This window comes from Centroberyx gerrardi, chromosome 24 (assembly GCF_048128805.1).
Source record: "Centroberyx gerrardi isolate f3 chromosome 24, fCenGer3.hap1.cur.20231027, whole genome shotgun sequence".
Taxonomy (NCBI): Eukaryota; Metazoa; Chordata; class Actinopteri; order Beryciformes; family Berycidae; genus Centroberyx; species Centroberyx gerrardi.
In genome coordinates, this window is record NC_136020.1 from 17792896 (window position 1) to 17811418 (window position 18523).

General features: G+C 43.3%; 1 protein-coding gene across 1 annotated transcript in view; it reads left to right on the forward strand.

The window, feature by feature from the left end:
• The window catches only part of lrmp (lymphoid-restricted membrane protein), a 40993-nt gene that overhangs the window by 1230 nt on the left and 21240 nt on the right, over positions 1-18523 (forward strand). The window contains exons 2-19 of the mRNA XM_071900488.2: positions 379-489; positions 1893-2073; positions 3899-3957; positions 4086-4161; positions 4363-4521; positions 4616-4733; positions 5407-5457; positions 5629-5706; positions 5973-6029; positions 6677-6736; positions 7904-7968; positions 8556-8649; positions 9942-10088; positions 10846-10947; positions 11833-11984; positions 13696-13807; positions 15691-15973; positions 18144-18199. Coding sequence (XP_071756589.2) covers positions 379-489; positions 1893-2073; positions 3899-3957; positions 4086-4161; positions 4363-4521; positions 4616-4733; positions 5407-5457; positions 5629-5706; positions 5973-6029; positions 6677-6736; positions 7904-7968; positions 8556-8649; positions 9942-10088; positions 10846-10947; positions 11833-11984; positions 13696-13807; positions 15691-15973; positions 18144-18199 — 1961 coding nt within the window. The remainder of the gene's footprint in view (positions 1-378; positions 490-1892; positions 2074-3898; positions 3958-4085; positions 4162-4362; positions 4522-4615; positions 4734-5406; positions 5458-5628; positions 5707-5972; positions 6030-6676; positions 6737-7903; positions 7969-8555; positions 8650-9941; positions 10089-10845; positions 10948-11832; positions 11985-13695; positions 13808-15690; positions 15974-18143; positions 18200-18523) is intronic.

Here is an 18523-nt window from a genome sequence, read left to right on the forward strand (position 1 = left end):
GATTCAACATCAAAGTTTGGCATAATGATGTACACAATACACTCACAACCACAAAAAACTTGTTTGAACATTGTGATTGTTGAACTGTGGCGCAATGTTGAAAGTCACAGGTTTGAAGATACACACACACACACACACACACACACACACATACACACACACACACACACTGTATATGCATACAGTATATGCATACTCACGGGCCTTGGGCTTGTTCTCATTATCTTTATAGTCAGTACATGTGTCAGTTTGTTGCTGTGCCTGAAGGAAAATCTATCATGTGCTTGGCTTTTATGCAACTTGAACAGCTCTGTGTGTGTGTGTGTGTGTGTGTGTGTGTGCGTGTGCGTGTGTGTGTGTATGCGTATATGTGCACAGGATCCACATTGGCCTCTGAATCCAGGAGGGAGAATATGGCAGAAGTTAGTCTCATCTGTGAGGAGGATCTACTCGACACCATCTTCCACGCCTGCGACACCCAGCGCCGAGGTACACACACACACACACACACACACACAGAAGCGTGTACAATCATGAATGCTTTTACCACACATTTGGGGCAAATTGAATAAGTCAGCGTTCATCAAAGAAATGAATTTTAACTTCAACTCGTTAGCACAATCATCATAGCGTGTGTATTTTTCTGTGTCTTTAAAACTGGGAAATTCCCTTCCCAGCAATTATCAGTCTTTACTGTCTCTTTCCCTTGTGCCTCCTGGCATTAGAAACACAGATCTTCCTTTATCAAGTATCTCAGTGTCCTGAAGGTTTTCTTTCTCTGCTGTGCGGGGCCATTTGAGTTTCCGGGTCTAACCCGCTTGTGGAGTTTACCATCTTGGGAAGACGAGTCTTTGGATGTGGTTTGTGTAAAGAAGTAGGGAGGGAGAGTGATTTTTCTGTGTTTTTCGTGATAGCTTTTTTTAAGCCTCACAACTTGCGTTCATTTCTGAAGGGAGATTATTATTTTTGTACCTTTTGTGCTACTTTTTTGTGTTCACACCCATGGTCGAGGTCTTCTCTGTTGTGTGTGTGATAATGAGGTGAAATAATGGCATTCAAAATCTGGTGAACCTGCCTTTGTATGGCACATGGTGAGTTTCTGAAAGCTATGGCAGAATTCTTCTTGTTAAGCACTATTGCAATACTTTTACTGACATCCACACCTTTTTCTTTATTCTTGCCTCTTGACTAAAAAGCTGGTAATTGAGCCTTAAGCATAAAACTAACAAAGATTTATTTCTGTCCTCAAGCATTTGTGTAAAACCTCTTTCAAAAAATATATCCTAAAACACTTAAAAAAAACAAAAAAAAAACAGCTGTTGGCGATGTTGTTTGTTGGTGTATTTTTGTTATTCACGTGGATATGACGTTACGTTGAGATATTTCCAGGGCAATGGAGTTTGACAGCAGAAAAATGTTCAGCGATCTAAAACATAAACAGTAAACGTCAGGTTTTGGTGTCAGTCCCTCAGAATCAAAGAGCGAGAGACCAATCTCCACTGACACAAGCCTCAATAGACCAGAATGCAATGCAGCATCAAGACATGTTGAGTTTTTGAGTAAGGGACTCTCCCTTTTCTCGACTGGAAAAACTCTTGCTCTCTTGCTCTTACCATGCTATCACTATCGCTCTCTCCACCATGTATAGTTCACACCTGTTCTGTGGGGGTTGTCGAAAGGCATCCTGGGAAATGTAGGAAATCACTAAGTAGAAGTAGACAAGGCAGGTGGAGGTAAAGTGGGTACGCCAAAAAAGAAAATGACAACAGTTCATCACAAAATAACTCCTAGAATGCGTTGAACATCACAAATTGAGAATATATAACAGTGTAAGTATATTTTTCCTCTCATGCGTCTTGGTGAAGCTCTCCTCTTCCCCTCTCCTCTGCCAGGTAAAGTGTACGTGTCTCGCATCGTGGACTACCTGCGCCACACCACCAGCCGCAGCTCAGAGGACAGCGGACTGGAGGAGCTCTGCAACATGCTGGACCCGGATCACAAAGACGTCTCCATCGACCTGGACACGTACCACGCCATCATGAAGGAGTGGATCGACGACTGCCGCAACAACGGGTACTGGGGGAAAAATTAAGGGTTTCACTCAATACTCAGAGTCAATATTTAAAAAATGATCATGGTTACATCTCTCTATCTATAATGTCAATATTTTATTGCTTCTGCCCTGCTAACACTCAATAGTGGACAAATTACCAGAGGAATCAACCTCTCCTCTTGCACTGTTGCATTTTTTGCTCATGTTTTTAGAAAAAGACGTGCCGTTTGTCTTGATATCTACATGTTTTCAATTGGCTGGAGACGGATTAATTCAGGAGTACATCCAGGATCAGTTTCAAGGTCTGACAACTAGGACAAAGTGTGACAACTAGTACAGTTTCAGAGCTGGAGAGCTAGGTGGAGCCATGGAAAATGTTTCTTAAAAGTAACTATTTATGGATTATAGATAGAAAGAGAAGAGATGGAAAGTGAGATTCTTCCTTTTCTGCACTTAAAATGTGAATGATGACCAAGCAGAATTCTTAAAGGGACACTGAATTTATGTTTTTCTTCACTAGCTTGTGCCTCGACTATTAGCCCATTTGCTCATCCAGATCTGCATCGTGACTAAATGAACTGCTGATTTGCACAATGTGTTTATCTTTCTGCTTCCACACACATTTGTTTGCTGTAAAGCTTCCAAACTCTTTGACATGGTGTGAGGAGGTGATGACTGCCTGCACCATCTCCACTAAACTCAAACATGCAGAATGGAGATTTCTACAGAAACCTAACTTGCACTTAACCATTTTCTGTTAACTGGTCCAATGTTTTTTTTTTTTTTAGCCCTTTAGAGAAGAGCCAGTCGTATGTTCTGCTTGAGTTATGCAAGTGGATGCTATGTAGGCGGGTTATGCATCAGATGAGATTTCTGGTGAGATTTTTTCACATATTTTCAGCTGTGTGCAAGTCCATTTGATCCATTGCAGGGCTGTAAATGTAGATTTGCCTCTGAGGCAGTTATGCATCGGTTATCTTCATGTTCTCATCAAAGGGCTTGTTGTTGTTGACATGGTTAGTGGTACAAGAGGTTTGGAGCTACCTAAGGCCTCTCTGCAGTCCAATTGCAAATACATATGTGGAATCATCTTAATGATGGTAATGGTCACTGACTTTTGTTTACTTTAATTGCCCCCATGCAATGAATTTGGGGGCTGGACTATGGATCAGGCTGTGTCTGTATGTAATGTCTCATGTGGTATATCAGACACCACTGGTCTGATTTTGATGAAACGTGGCAGGAGGAAGCGTCCTTGCTCTGTGTTTTCAGCATTTTAAAAATTACACTGATTAGCCTAATGGGGCGCAGTGATTAAAGGTCAACGTTATTGACTTTGAAAGGCAATGATTGCTACACCACCGGTCTGATTTTGATTAAACTCTGAGGGATGATGCATCTTGTTACTGATTTGTGGGGGGCAACATGTTTGCTTGTATTATGAAATGGCTGAACACACATGGGTGTAACTTTGGATTAGAAGGGCTGTGTGTCTGCCAGGGAGCTCTCTCTGCAGTCTTTTTCTCCTTGTTTATAGAGGAAAATGACGTGTTATAGACAGAGCTGAACATGTTTTTTTTAGCGCTCAGCGTGCCGGGCACCGAAAGTTAAACATTTCAACTTTAGCAGATTAGCACAGCATTTTCAACAGGTTTTCAGGAGTCTCATAGCAACAGCAGCAGCCATGGCTACCACTTCCTCAAACAGCTGTTGAGAGCTGCTATCTTAAAAACACATCCTGGAAAGACACGGGCCCTAAAACAATGAGCAGTGATGATACAGTGTAGCTGATCTGGTACGTTGGTAATGTGATATACTCAGACCGGTTTCTCTGTTGTGTCTCAGGGAAGAGCCAGAGGACGACCCAACTCAGGACTCTGTCAAACTCCGGGACAGCCTGTCCGGTGAGCCAGCATGTGAACACACACACACACACAAACACACACATTTGCTATTCATTTCCTTCTAGCATACATACATGTAATGTTGCTGATAATGTGTTTTGAGTCTTTTTGGTCCGTTTGTATTTCAGCTAAGAGATCCATGCTGCTCAATATGACCTCAGGAAGTCTGGAGGCCTTTGGGGGCGAGGCGTCCAGAGCAGAATTGTAAGTTGTGTGTGTGTGTGTGAGAGGGAGGGAGGGAGAGAGAGAAGGAAGAGGGAGAGCGTTCATCCACAGGACTGCATAAATAGGCTGTACCATGCCTGTATTTGTGTGTGTGTGTGTGTGACCATTCACCCACACATGCCCTGGGTCTACAAAAATAGTTTAATTGTGCCTGTATTATTCGTGTGTGTGCCTCCCCAGCGAGACGTCGGAGCTGGTGTACTGCGTGGCCGACCTCCAGATGAGTAACCAGAAGCTGCAGGAGGAGGTGAGGAAGCTGAAGCAGGTGGTGGAGGGCATGGAGGACGGCAACCAGAAGCTGGCCGAGGAGAACGAGGAGCTCCGCAACCAGGCCAGGGTGTACGTCACTCACACACACACACACACATAGATATAGACACACAGATGTAGCGGTGCGCTGATGCCCCGTCTCTCCCCATGTCTTCTTACACAGTAACCAGCAGCTGGCCCAGAAGGAGAAGCTGCTGAAGGAGGAGGTGGAGGAGATGAAGGCGACTCTGAGCTGTACTGAGGAAGGCAGAGCTCGCGCCTCCGCACAGAGCAAACACATGGTTAGTCATACTCACGCCTCACCGAGAGGAGCCGGATTCACTGCACAGAAGCTTCTTAAATCCTAGTGGGAAAGCTAGGACCTCTGCTCTATTGTTCTGGTTAATGAAATGATGAAATTGGACCATTTACTTTGGTAAAACAATGTTTTTTTCGGCATGTTTACTGTTGCTTTGTTACCAAATGTCTTTACCACAGTCAGCACACATACTTAATGAATACAGGTCCTGGGTTACATTTGACTTTTAATTGTATTGGCTCAATGGGATTCTGTTAAGCCAATAGAAGGTAATGGATACTAGTAATACTTCCTAAAGGCACAGTCCTTAATTTTGAGTCTTAATTCCAAACCAAAAACTAAAAATACATTTTCTGTTTCTCAAATTGATCAACACAATATTCAGTGCAAACTTTGCAATGTGCAAGAGTCTTATTGAATTTAGAGTTTGGTAAATGTTTATGTAATGTTTGACAAAATTGGTTGTGAGGTAGAGCTGCTGTATATTTTGAGTTCTTATGGGTTAAAGAAGTTGCACAATATATACTTTGTGTTGTATTTTCCATGTACAAGTCAAGCTCTCAAAGAATATTTGTGAATGGAATGGCAGATTTAGGACTGGACACTTAATACTCTTATCAAGGCTACTGATTGGTTTTCTTCTTTTGTCACTATAGGAGAGAGAGAACCAGAGTCTTATTGCCAAGATTGCTTCTCTTCAGGAAGAGGTACTGCACTGTATTAAAGAATCAGGACTTTTATCAAAGCAGTTGACCATTAAATCAGTGAGACTTCAGCAGCGCAACACCATATGGTCAATTCATAGATTGTTTACACAGATTATATACTGTTAGCTGGTTGTGATTGGCTGGCCTAACTCCCCTCTGATGGCTCCCCAGAACTTCAAGGTCACCATGGAGACGGACGAGCTTCAGAGGAGGATGGTGGAGCTGTGTGACATTAACACTGACCTCCAGGTGACTTTACTCTCTCTGAAACACTCTGTCAGTCCATTTGGCTCTGCTTTTCTACATCTCCGTCTGCTAGCATGTCTCCCACTCTCTCTTTTTCTGTCACTGTCTGTCTCTCAGTCTCGCTCTCTTCCTCTCTCTCTCCCTCTCCCTCTGGCATTATTGGATTTCTGGCTACTTCCCTTGATAGAAGTGATCTCCACATTCTAGCTTTGTCTCAGCTCAGTAGAAAGAAACCATCCTGCCTTGTCTGTCTCTCTCCTGGTCCTCAGGTTCAGATCCACTCCTTTGATGCCGTCATGAGCGAAAAGGAAGCTGTGATACAAGAGGTCAGTGCCTTATCTTGTTTTTATCTGTCTGTCCTTTTTGTCTGTAAAGCGCTCTATAAATAAACTTGCTTGAATCGATTTGGCACCATTCTGATCCTAAAGCAGAACCTGCTGCCTTTTACGTCACTATAGCTTTTATGGATCAGGTACCGAAAGATGGCAGCTTCACGATTTGATGTCATTCAGCCCACTCGTCCCACCGCACAGCAAAAGGCTCATGTAGTTTCTGTGAACTGGAAAGAGTGATGCTAACATTGGGATCGGTAGTGCTGCTGAATAGGACGCCTCCATCTTTAAACACTGTGAAAACGATGTGAAAACCTCTAAAATCAGAATCGGCTCAGGTACAAGTTTTGAAGCTGTTGAGTTTAAAGAGTAACTAAACTCCAAACCCAAATCTGTGTAAAGCCTGACATCTAATGGTAAAATGCATGCTAATGAAATGGCCATCTGCTATTGGCTGATTTTTGGTGCCAGGTGATGTCACCTGTTTAACTCCGTAGACAGTGACATCACCTGGTACCTTCAATAGGAAATGGCAGAAAATGGAATTTCACTTAAAACTTAAAAATACCAGAGAAGCCAAAATACGTTTCTGTGCATCTTTTTCTCTTAGTGGTGTTTTTCTTTTGTGTCTCCCTCCGCAGAAGAGCAGACAGATAGAGGAGCTGAAGGCAGCAGTGGAGGAATATTCCTCTATCACAGAGGTGAGTATGTGGAGCCTCGCATCACATCGCAGGTTGATTCAGTTACAGGAATTTAATTTTTCAGGTTTTTTCAATGATTGCAGTTTCTTTGCACCCACAACTCCCATTAATTTCATGTGTTCCTGATCCCTGTGCTTCTTTTGCTTGATGCCACTGCAGCCGTTTTGTGTCCCTCCGACAAATCATTTTCCATTTTTTGGGGGGCTGAAATGGGCTTTGGGAACAACAGGCAGGGATTTATGATGATCATTCATTTTGTCGATTTTCTGCTGTGGCAAAGTGTGCAACAATTGAAGATTCTCATTTCAAAATGGGATGGAAAAAAGTGGCACCTACTTAATTGAGAGCACAAATGAAATTGTGGTAATTTTTAAAGGATATCACAGATCTTAAGTCCTTTTTTTTTTTTTTTTTTTTTTTTTTTTTTTTTTTTTACAAAATGTTAATGATTTTATTTCTCCAACATGGATATGGATTTGTAACAGAAGGATTCAATAACTAAACCAGTCATTAGATATGTTTGTAAGTATTTATATATTTATCTAATGGTGTTCGGTGGTGCTGACCAAAGACCAGCAAAAAGGATTTCATTACAAAACTCTATATAACCATTTGCAAATATACAGCACAGATTATTCTAGACTCAAAAGCAGAGTTATTTTGTAAGCAAACATATTAATATGAGTCATTACTTTAATAATAACCCATAATGTGCTTTCCTTTATTTATGGTAGGCGCCAGTTTATTGCTTTTTTTTTTTTTAATGGTGGATATCTCATTTTGGAAGATTCTAATCTTTCTTCCTAATACGTCCAGTGAGGTGGGACAACGAGCATCGTGTGTGTCGTCGTCATTTTTTTGGTTGTGTGAGTGTGAAGCCTGACTGTGGGAATGACATCACCCGCTGGCTGCCTAGAGGCCTTATACATATTGCTCTTGTACTCGTTCAGTTTGTTGTAAACAAGAATGTGTACTTAATTGACCTGCATGGTAAATTAAAGACCCAAAGAAAGCAAGCCTCTCAGACACAGGGAAAGAAATGAATCCACAGACGGCCTCAGCACCAAAATGAAAAGTCTAGGCTTAATCCGTGTGTGTGAATCTGGATCCTAAACGCCTGATGGGATGGATTGTGTCATGGTATGTTCTGCTGTTGCTTTATTCCAGCTGCTCAGAGCCGACAAGACCAAGCTGGAGAACCAGATGCAGATGATGCATCCAGACATGGCTGGGTGAGTAAACCCAGTACTAAACTAGATGCACAGGGTAGTTTTTAATTTACTTTAATTTATACTTTTTAATTTTTTTAAATAATTTTTTTGGAAACCACTCCATTTAAACCCTAAACGTTATCATTTATAACATCATAAGTGTGAGTCCTAGTTTTTTCATCTTTGGGTTTGGGAAAGATTTATTCATATACAAGTTGAGTCAAATTCGATTTGACTGTCCCAGACCACAGGAATAACATATAGGAATTTGTAAATTAATTGGTGTAATTAATTAAGACTCCGTCCCTGTTGGTGTCTGTTAGCCCACCTTTTCTAATTGATGCCTTTTATATCATTGAATCTCATCCCCCCCTTACAGAAAGCACCAACTTTGATTGTATTACAATACTAACCTTCCCCATCCTTCTTTTTTCATTTCTCTCCTCTTCCTCTGTCCCTCTCCATCTCCCTCTTTTCCTTTCCCACTTACTTACTGCCACCTCTTTCTCCATCTCCTATCCCTGTTTCTTCCCCCTCCTCTTTTTTTCTACAACCCCTCCATCACTTCCTCCCTCCACCCCCCCCCTCCATCCTCCTGTCTCCCACAGGGCGAGTCTGTCCCTGTCGGCGGCCTACAGGTTGAACCAGACCGGCTCAGGATCGCTACAGACAGAACTGGCTCTGGCACAGTCACCACTGGAGGTCAGCACTCCTCTACTCTCTCTCTCTCTCTCTCTCTCTACACTCTCTCTATCTCACTCTCTCATTCGCTCACCTTTTTTTTCATGCTCTCTACTTTTCTTGCTTTCTCTTTCTCGCTCTCTCTCTTTCTCTCACTAGCTTGCTTCCCCGTGTCTTTCACTCTCTTTCTTCTGACTGTTATTCATCTGTTGCTTCTCCTCTCATTCTCTCTCATGTAGTTTCCCCTCCTGTCATCTACTCTCACTTCTCTGTGTACTCTCACTTTTCAGTCTCTCTTCCTCTGCTCTTTCAGTTTATTCATTTCTCTACTCTCGTCTGAGCCAGTCTCCATGGTTGCTGCATCTCTTTCTCTCATCTTCATTGTCACACCCAAACTATTGTGCCTATGAACCAGTGAATAGATGCTACATTGAGGCATTGGCAGCACACCACACTCACACCCAACACCACTTCACAAGACGCAGCCAATATTAGCCACGATATGTTATGTAACCTCGATTTACAGCACTCCCTCCACATGTTTCTTGTCAAACTGCGGTCATCAGTTCATTAAAAATGTACTCACCAAAGAGGATAACTTGTGTGTGTGACCTCCCTGTGGAGGGGAGGGAAGAGAATCTCCCTTCAGGGTTCGACAGAGTGTCACAAAACGGAGCACATATCTCATATTATATTATGAATTTCTTCCGTACCACATTTCCAACTCATTTCACATTAGGAGATGCACACATTTTCATGACTGGACCTGAAATGGGACATGAGATCTGCCTGTTCCATCTCTAGCTGCTGGGCTTTGAGAACATTTTAGCTGATTATCGCAACATCATGTGGCCAATCAGCTCTACATCTGTTCAGCTTCCATTAGGGCTGCCCTTCTACCACTGGACCAAATTTTGGAAAAATTGGCAGGGTGGTTATGTCTAAACCAGAAATGAGCTCTCCAGTGCCCCCATGTTGTTTGATTGGGCCAATAATGGAGGGTTTGCTGCTTCTTCTGTCTGCTGATCGGCACATAAAGTTTGATGGTGTTAACGTGAATCTGTTCGGTTATGTGCCTGTTGGTGAGGAGCCGCGGCCACGCCCCCTTTGGCCAATCAGTATGAAAAGTTGATCTCGTCTTCTTTGCCCCATGACCAACTTTTTCACAAAGTTTCGTTAAAATCCTTTGATAACTTTTTGGGACACCCTGCTAACAGACAAATAGACAGAATGAGGCGAAAACATAACCCTGCCTCTTTTACCCAGCGAGTCGCCCCATCAAATGTATGTAAATGCGCTGTGGTCTTCTTCAGCCGCTCCATGGAGTTGCTCATTTGTCCTCCACAATGAACTTCGCCTCCCCGCTGGACGAGACCCTGGACAGGGAGGTGCTGCTCCTGATGCAGGGACCCAGCCCCGAACACATGGCTCTGGAGTTCAAGAGCCTCCTCAACAAACTGGTACTCACTAAACTAAGTGTGTGTGTTTGTATGTGTGGAGACTTGAGTTAGTGTCTTCCACTCAAGTTGCATAAAAATTGTCTTCAAAGTCGACTTGGACTTTTCCTCAAATTGACTTCGGACTCTAGATTGGTGATTTGTAAGCAATGAGCGACTTTAAATTGGCATTGTTGCCTTGTCTAAAATCTTTTAATGTTTTTTCTATTCGTTTTGCAAATGAATATGTTATATCTAAATGTCACTGATGCGCGATTATGTCAAACAGAACTGCAGTCTGGCATCGGCTGCAGTGCCATTTGTTATAGCATTTGGTTAAGACTTTAAAAAGCGGCTTTCATTGTGTTTTTTCCTATTGAAGGGCAGTATAATGTATTACGTGACTGTTTACATGCAGGCTGCAGGTGGAAGATCTTTCCCTTCCAACTGAAACGTAGTCAGACTGCTGGATTGGACTAACTGTTTATATGCACAAAGAGCGAGTCGCAGTCATTTTGAAGTTTCAGTCGGATTGGGGCAGGTTCAGTTACTCAGGTTGACACTGCTTAGGCGCAGATCACTTGAAACAGGATTACATGTGTTTTGTGAATGGACTGCATGTGAGCCTTGTCTTTTTGTGTGTTGCAATCCTCCCCGAAGTGATTATGCCCTGTGTTTGATGTATTTTTTTTTTTTGGACATATTTTCTATTCTTGTTCATTTTTCCAGCTTAACAGAGTGTGTCTCTCTCACAATACGCTTCTCTCTTCTTGGTTTTCAGAGAAGGGATTTCAGAGAAGAAACCGTCTCGGTCTTGTCTGCATTCAAAGGCTTGCTTGACGACAACGGGCAGCGAGGCGGCAGCGCTGATACCAGCCTTCAGGTCAGTTACACACACACACACACACTCAAACTCTCACACACACACAAAGTATTTTTATGTTCAGTGTCAACCTACTGTCGAGTTTAGTTTCAGATAAGTTGCAGAATCACAGTGTACTACAGTACTAATGTGTGTGTGTGTGTGTGTGCGCGCATGTTCATATGGTTTTGGTTAAGGCTGAGAGGGGTCATCTCAATGCTTTTCTTTTTATATGAATCACGCAATTATGTAAGGTGATCTCTATCTTTCTCGCCCTTTCTCCCTTTCTCTATCACTGTCCATCTACTCTGTATTTCTCTCTCTCCAACTCTCTCTCCCTCCCACCCTCGCTCTCTCTCTCCTCTCCAGAGATCTCTCACTTAGTCTATTATGTAACTCGACAGGCCCCATCCAAGCAGTGCTGTTTAGTCAGTGTGTTGTACCGTGAACGCAACCCCCCCCTCCATCTCTCTCTCTCTCTCTCTCTCTCTCTCTCTCTCTCTCTCTCTCTCTCTCTCTCTCTCTCTCTCTCTCTCTCTCTCTCTCTCTCTCTCTCTCTCTCTCTCTCTCTCCCCTCCTCCTGCATTGTTGCCACTCTGCATTCATTAGCCACGTACTGCCATACAGCAGTAAACATACCAAATGAGACACAGATCATTAGTGGAGCGGAGCTATACCAGTACCAGGCGCACTCTTCTACTGGTGTCTCATTTCTGTTAATTCTCCTTTTTGACAGTTCGTCAATGTATCAGCTGGCGGAACGGGAAAGATTTTATATCATTTTCGGTGTCAGGTATTCTTAGGGGCGAAAACGACTCCCAACTATTCAGGCTGCGCGGCGGCCTGAGGCCTTGGTGTCGGCCTACCCAAGGGAGAGGCTGACCTCCCGGCCTTGTCTCCCCACAGACGGTGCAGGCAGAGCTGGACGCGAGGAGGGCCGACTGGGGCCTCGGCCTGGATCAACTGGCCCAGTACACAGACTCACTGGAGAAGGAGCTGATCAAGATGGCCAGCAACATGAGGAGGTCCCGCACTGAGATCCTGCACCTTTCAGTCAGGTGAGCAGGTCTTTGTTCACGTCGGCGCTGCCTGTGCATGGCTGTGTATGTGCATGTGTTTCATTCAGAAATGTGTGACAAAGCATGAGCTGCTGAACACTGGAGTGAGTGTTGTTGTGTTTGTGCAGTTGGTAGGAAAGCTGAGGAAACAGCTGTGAGAAAACAGGCTGGAGATTAGCATTGCAATGAATCCTATTGTACCGACTAGCAAGTTAAAGCAGATTGGAGTTTAAGTTATACAAACATTTTTTGAGGCAGAGCTGCTCTGGAGGCAGCAATAATCTCATTGGTTGAGTTAAACCTCAATGGGCGGAGCCAAAGAACCACAGTTTTTCTAGCTAAGTAATGGTAGACTGAAGCCCAGTGGAAAAAGGCAAGAGGTGAGAGAGAAGGAAGCTAATATAACACGTAGCGCTGTTGCTGCTAACTGGAAAAAAATGCAATCTAGCCCATACTAAGTTATCTAGATTAGCTAGTTAGCCTAGCTAACCTTCCAAGTTCAAACTAGCCATACTAGCCTATAGCTAGTTTGCTAGCTGCTGACCTTTCAAGATCATGAATGCCATAGTTATGATTGGAAAAGATTAAATCATTGCCATTTATATTTTTTACTTGTATTTTGACCAAAGTTCCTAACTTGCACTCTGAAAAACTGGTTCTCTGTCTCCGCCCATTGAGGTGTAACTCAACCAATGAGATAATTTTCTTTCCTCCACAGCAGCTCTGCCACTGAGAAATGTTTGTTTAACTAAAACTCCAATCTGCTTAAATAAAACTAAACCCCCGGCCGGCACCCAAGTATCTCTCTGGGGGTTGTGTCCCCGGTCTCCAGTGCCCAGTCTCAGCTGGCTGGTCAGTTGGGCTGAGTGGGGGAAAGACCTGTCAATCACCCTGACCTCACTGACCTCAAAGGTCCCGCCTCACTGCCTTTGAGTCCAGGCCAATTCTGGACTTTAATCTGTGCGGATGTGTTTGCATGAGTGCGTGCGTGTGTGTGTGTGTGTGTGTGTGTGTGTGTGTGTGTGTGTGTGTGTGTGTGTGTGTGTGTGTGTGTGTGTGAGGAGACGGCCATCCTCTCCAGATATATAGCAGTGTGGTCCAGTATCAGACCAGAGCAGACAGGGAGAGCTGGTCAGGCTGCCCAGCTGGGGTTTACTCTCCTTCAGTAGTAGGAACTAGTGCTAGGACTCGCTCTGCTCAGGCACCAGGCTGCAGTCAGGGACTTAATATAGTTTGGGAGAAAAAAATCCAAACAGGACTCAATAGCTCTGGACTGGAGGCTAGAACGGGCTTTCAAGAGTAGGACTGGACTAGAAAACAGTGCTAGAATTAGGGTTTTGCTGTAGGACAGATTTGAGGAGCAGTGTATGTGTGTGTAGGGCTGGGACTGAATCTGGGACTAAGGAGAGAAGATATAGTTACTGGGCGAGTGGGAGAACTGGCGCTGGTCACCCTGGGCAACAGAATGGGACACTGCATGGGCCTGCGGATTGGGTACAGTATGTCCGCTATGTTGTCTTCTGGGAGCTGTGTGTGTGAATGTTCCCTTTCTGTTTCTCTTGGTTGATTTAACACTAAACAGATTACTACTTTGATCATTTGCATCAATGTGTGTGTGTGTGTGTGCACTAGCATTTGTGTTTCTCCTGATTGAAAACCAATAGTACTTAAGCTTTTTTTTATTCACTTGTTTCTGTGTCATTGCGTACAGGGTGCAGGAGCAGGAGAACCAGAAGCGGCAGATGTGTGATGAGCTGGACCAGCTAAAGACTCCTCAGGACAGCAGAGAGGCCTCCTGCCAGACCCCCATCCCGGGGCAAGAGGTCAGAGAGATGGAGGGATAGAAGGAGGGAGAGAGAGGGCTAAATGAAGGGTTAAAGGGTTGGGTAGGTTACTTTAAAATGTATAAACAGTTACTAGTTACTTCATCAAAATTCTAATCGGTAACACAATTATGATTACTTTTAGTTATTTTCATATTAGGACAGGAAATATTAGGAGTTTAGGAAATATTTTTCAAGTTTGCATATAAACACATGGTTTCTTCTGTGGCACATCTTATAAAGACGTACAACACCTGCCGCTACTTACTTTCACTTACTTTCACTTACTTTCAAAAAGTATTTCCAGTAGTTTAGGACTTGTTTAGGTAAAAATATATATCTCGAATGCACAACGCTGTTAGAAGTATTCCATTACTACCCAAGCCTGTATGTTGCAACCTTACATGAGTTGCCCATTGTATCTTGAGACATCCAACTTTTTGGGGGTGAAAAAGTGTCACCTATACATTTTTTGTTTTTTTAATATTCGCTGCCATAAAAGTAAAATTGGTTTTGGAATACCTTTATCTACTTTAAGATCTTGGCTTACAAATTACTAACATTTTTGAAGATCTAATCATTTAAAGTTTTGTGGAAGTGACTAATTTCCAGAAAGAAATCATTCTCAAAACTGATATTTTGTTATGAAACAGCTCTAGTGGTTTCTTTATTACAGTGTGTGTACAGTGTCAGAAATGTTACAGTGATCATGAGAATATATTAGTTGAAATGTGGAAAAAGAGTTGGTTAGGAATGACGGAGCACATATTCAGACAGATGGAGTATCTGCTAAAAGAGAAAATTGAGTGCGAGTTGGCGGCTGAAGTGGACATGTGTACCCCCCCCCCCCCCACACACACACACACACACACACACACACACACACAATCAGAAACAAGCACCACACACCTACGCACTGCTACTTACACAGAACGCACTGACTCACACTTCAACATTTCCATCACGGCACCATTGTTTCTTGCTGCTAAACATAATGTGCTTGCTGCTGAGTCAAAGAGTAATTTGAGTAATTTGCATACAGGAAACATGTTGTGCCTCACGAATAATGCTGTGCAGGGGGGCGATTCACTGAACAGGCTTCTTCTCAGCATCGCCACGCTTCACACTCGTACAGTTACACACGTTCACACCTGGGAGCTGCCCAGTACAGCCACCAGTCTTCCGCAGCTCTACTGGAGGCAGTGGGAGTGTTAGTTATTGGAGAAGAAAGCATTTCTCATTCGCTTCCCTCTTTCTAGATTTTCCAGCCGAGTCACGATTCAAACAGGCAAACCTCTGGGCACAAGCTACCGCCACCACCTGGAAACATTTGTATTTATGAACAGTTTCTTTTATGGCAGCTCAAACACAGCAGGGGATGCGCTTGTTCAAAGTTTTCAGTTCATCACTATAGCCTCCCCCACAAGCCAGTTGGTGTAATTTTGTAAATGCCAGATCTCGGTGGCAAAATACATCACTCAGATTTTAGCAGTTTTGAGGTGCAGTTTGAGTTTCTGTAGGTGGCGCTCTTTTCTTTGTCTGTTCAGCCATGGTGGCTATCTCTGCTCATGCTAACTACACAGTTCTTCTTCTATTTATTCCAAACAAACCGCTGTTGCTGCTAATGGAAATGTAAAGAAGGATTTTTTCCAAGAAAGACCTACCAGACACCGAGTGTTTAGAACGGCAAATGGAAAAGCTTTCATGCACTGGCTATAGGTTGAATAACAAACATTTATTTATATGACAATGTCACAGATTAGTACTTAAATGTTTTTTCCAGTATGTAGGTATTTTGCAAGAAAGCTTCTGGGGAATTCTGCCTGTCTCAGTTCTGTTGTGATTTTTCTCAAACCCCCCCCTCCTCCTCCTCTCTGTTTCAGCCTGGAGAAGACCTGGACTGGGACGAGGAGTTTGCCCTCCAAGACTTCCTGAAGAACGAGATAGCGGAGAGGAACTACAGAGCGCAGGACGGGCGGACAGACAGCAGGCACAAGGAGGCGACGGACAGACTGAGGGACAGAGGAGAGGAGGAGGAGGAAGGGGAGGAGAGGTGGACGGTGGTGGATACAGGCGGAGAGGGGGGAGCGAGGGCGACGTCCACTCCTCTCTCTGCACACTTTGTGGAGGCGCAGCCTGGGCAGAGTGCAGTGGGAGAGGGCCAAGGTGAGTGGGGACATCTCAAGGTGGACAGATACTACAGGGTCTCTCACACACTAACCCATCAACGTTTCCATCCCAGCAAGAACTTAAATACTACATCCGCCAACTGCTCATTTTTACCTTATTTTTGTTTTTAAGTGTACTTAACTTGGTGAAAATAAAACCCGCCATGGCCTTAGTTCCTAAAGTGGCATTATGATTTTTCCACGGTACATAAAATAGGAGAAACAATAAGTGTTTATAAGTATGTATAAAATGGAGAAAAGAGATATTAGAGAAAAGGGAAATTACAAGTGTTTATATATTTTAGATAAGTAATCATGTCTGTTGGGATTTTTAGGCCATTTTCCAACATTACTTTACCATGATTTGTCAACTTTATGATAATTTATATGCCATATTATAAGATCTGCCTCTTTTAGACAAACCCAAATAGTGGAGGCTCTGGAACAGGGTTAGCACTAGTGGAGTAAGGTGAATAATAGAAGCGTTAGGCTAACCTGATGCAATATGAATGTGTCCTCCTGTGTCCTCTTAGCCTGAGACTAAGGGTAACCCTGTCTGAAGAGTGTGCAGAGGGAACAGCAACATTGTGGGAATAATATAGCAGCTGCACTTGAGAATATAACTACTGATTACAGTCCAGCAGGCGGTTGTATCTTAAGTTAAAAAACATATAGGCTAGTTTAACTGTACATTATAACTAAAATATTAACAGTTACACCAACTGAAATAGTTCAAACATGGACAAGTTACAACTTAAACCTTACACCTGCCCTACTAGGTGTAAAGGCTCCGTTAAATAGCTTTTGGCATGGTGTATCAATTAGAAAGATAAGGAAACTTGCTGGAGGAACCAAACTACAATTTGAGCTAGTTAACAATAACAGGAATGTTATTCCACCCTATTAGTGATAGGAGAAATGCCATTAGCCCGTAACTCCTAAGCCTGTATTAGTTATATCTAGTTGTATACACAGATTTATGTCTGTGGTTGAAGTGGGTATGGAAGACAAGCTACAAATAAATCTTCATACTTAGTACTAGATAATTTACCTGTTTGTTGATGATTGGTGACATTAAATTAGCTAACCAATTTGTCTCTTGCTATCGCATAGCTAATATTAACTTGGGGCCGGAGAAATAGATTTTGGCAGGCATGTTATTATTGGCCACAGAAGATGAAAATGTCTCAGTCTGTGACAATATTTTGGTTCCCTTTATCCCCTACTAGTTCAGATGTACCCTAAGTCTCCATGGTAACACTAAACAAAGTCACAGCTTTTAGTGTCAAACTAACTAGATTCATTGTAACATTTGGCAGACGCTTTACACCCTAACCTACAACTGTAGGTGAACGAGGACAACTCTCATTGTCTTTGAATGTTGATTTGTGTGTTGAGAGAGAGAGAGAGAGAGAGAGAGAGAGAGAAAGGGAGAGAGTGGATTATCCCCCGGTAATCCATGAAGTCGCAGGGCACTCAGCCACCCTTGAAGTACCAGCACAGCACAGTGCACACACACACACACACACACACACACACACACACACACACACTGGGGCCCTTGGACGTAGACCCCTGCCTTCTATGGTTGCTGTGGCCCTGGGCTTCTAAAGGTTGTTGGTGTGTGTGTGAGTGTGTGTGTGTGTGTGTGTGTGTGTGTGTGTGTGTGTGTGTCCTCACAGTGTGCGAAAGCCTCTCTTCCTCCAGGTCCTTCTATGGCCAGGTGTGAGACCGGTCTCAACCCATGAAGGGAGCTCGGTAATCCCCCATTCCTCTGCCTGCATGAGTGGCTGGCAGGCCGAGAGACACAGGCAGAAAATGAGAGAGAGAGAGCAAATGTGGTCATTAATGCCACCTTAGCCATGCATGGTATTTTAACCCCCCCGCCCCCCCTCTCTCTCTCTCTCAACTCAATGCCTTGCATAATAGACAGTCTAGTCTTATATGGTAAAAGGTGGGGTTGCTTTTTTGTAAAGGCCATTAACCCTCGAATGAATCTGACATGGTTCTGATATTTAATGAACAGCTTCTTTGTTTTGCTTTGTTTTTCTTTGTCTCCTCTTTCCTCCTTTCGTGTTTTTTTTTTTTTTTTTTTTTTTTTCCTGGTCCATTTCTCACTCTGTCATTTCTTTCTCTTCTTTGTTTTTTTCTCGCTGTCTCTCACACAGATTCTGCAGCCTACGTTGATTCACAGCCAGAGGTGGTGAACTGTCAACCTTCGCAGGTAAATTGCGCTCTAAAAAAAAAAACCCCATCCTTTTTGTTCTCATCCTGCTGATCCCAGGTCACGATCAGTTCAGTTTTTTGGTGATTTATTTTGAGACAGATGGAAGGGCACCGATTTGATTCGGCCTGAGAGTCTTGAGAGAGTTGTGTGTTTGTCTTTGTGAAAGGACCAGAACACTTCCGCTGTGTTGGTAAACCGCTGCCACAGAGAATTAACCGGTGTTTGTTCCAAGAGTCACGCTTTAAGGAAGAGATTCAGCCTCTTTTCACTGGTAGAAGAGATTCAGGCCAAAGTGAAAGAATTATCTTGCATCTTCGATTA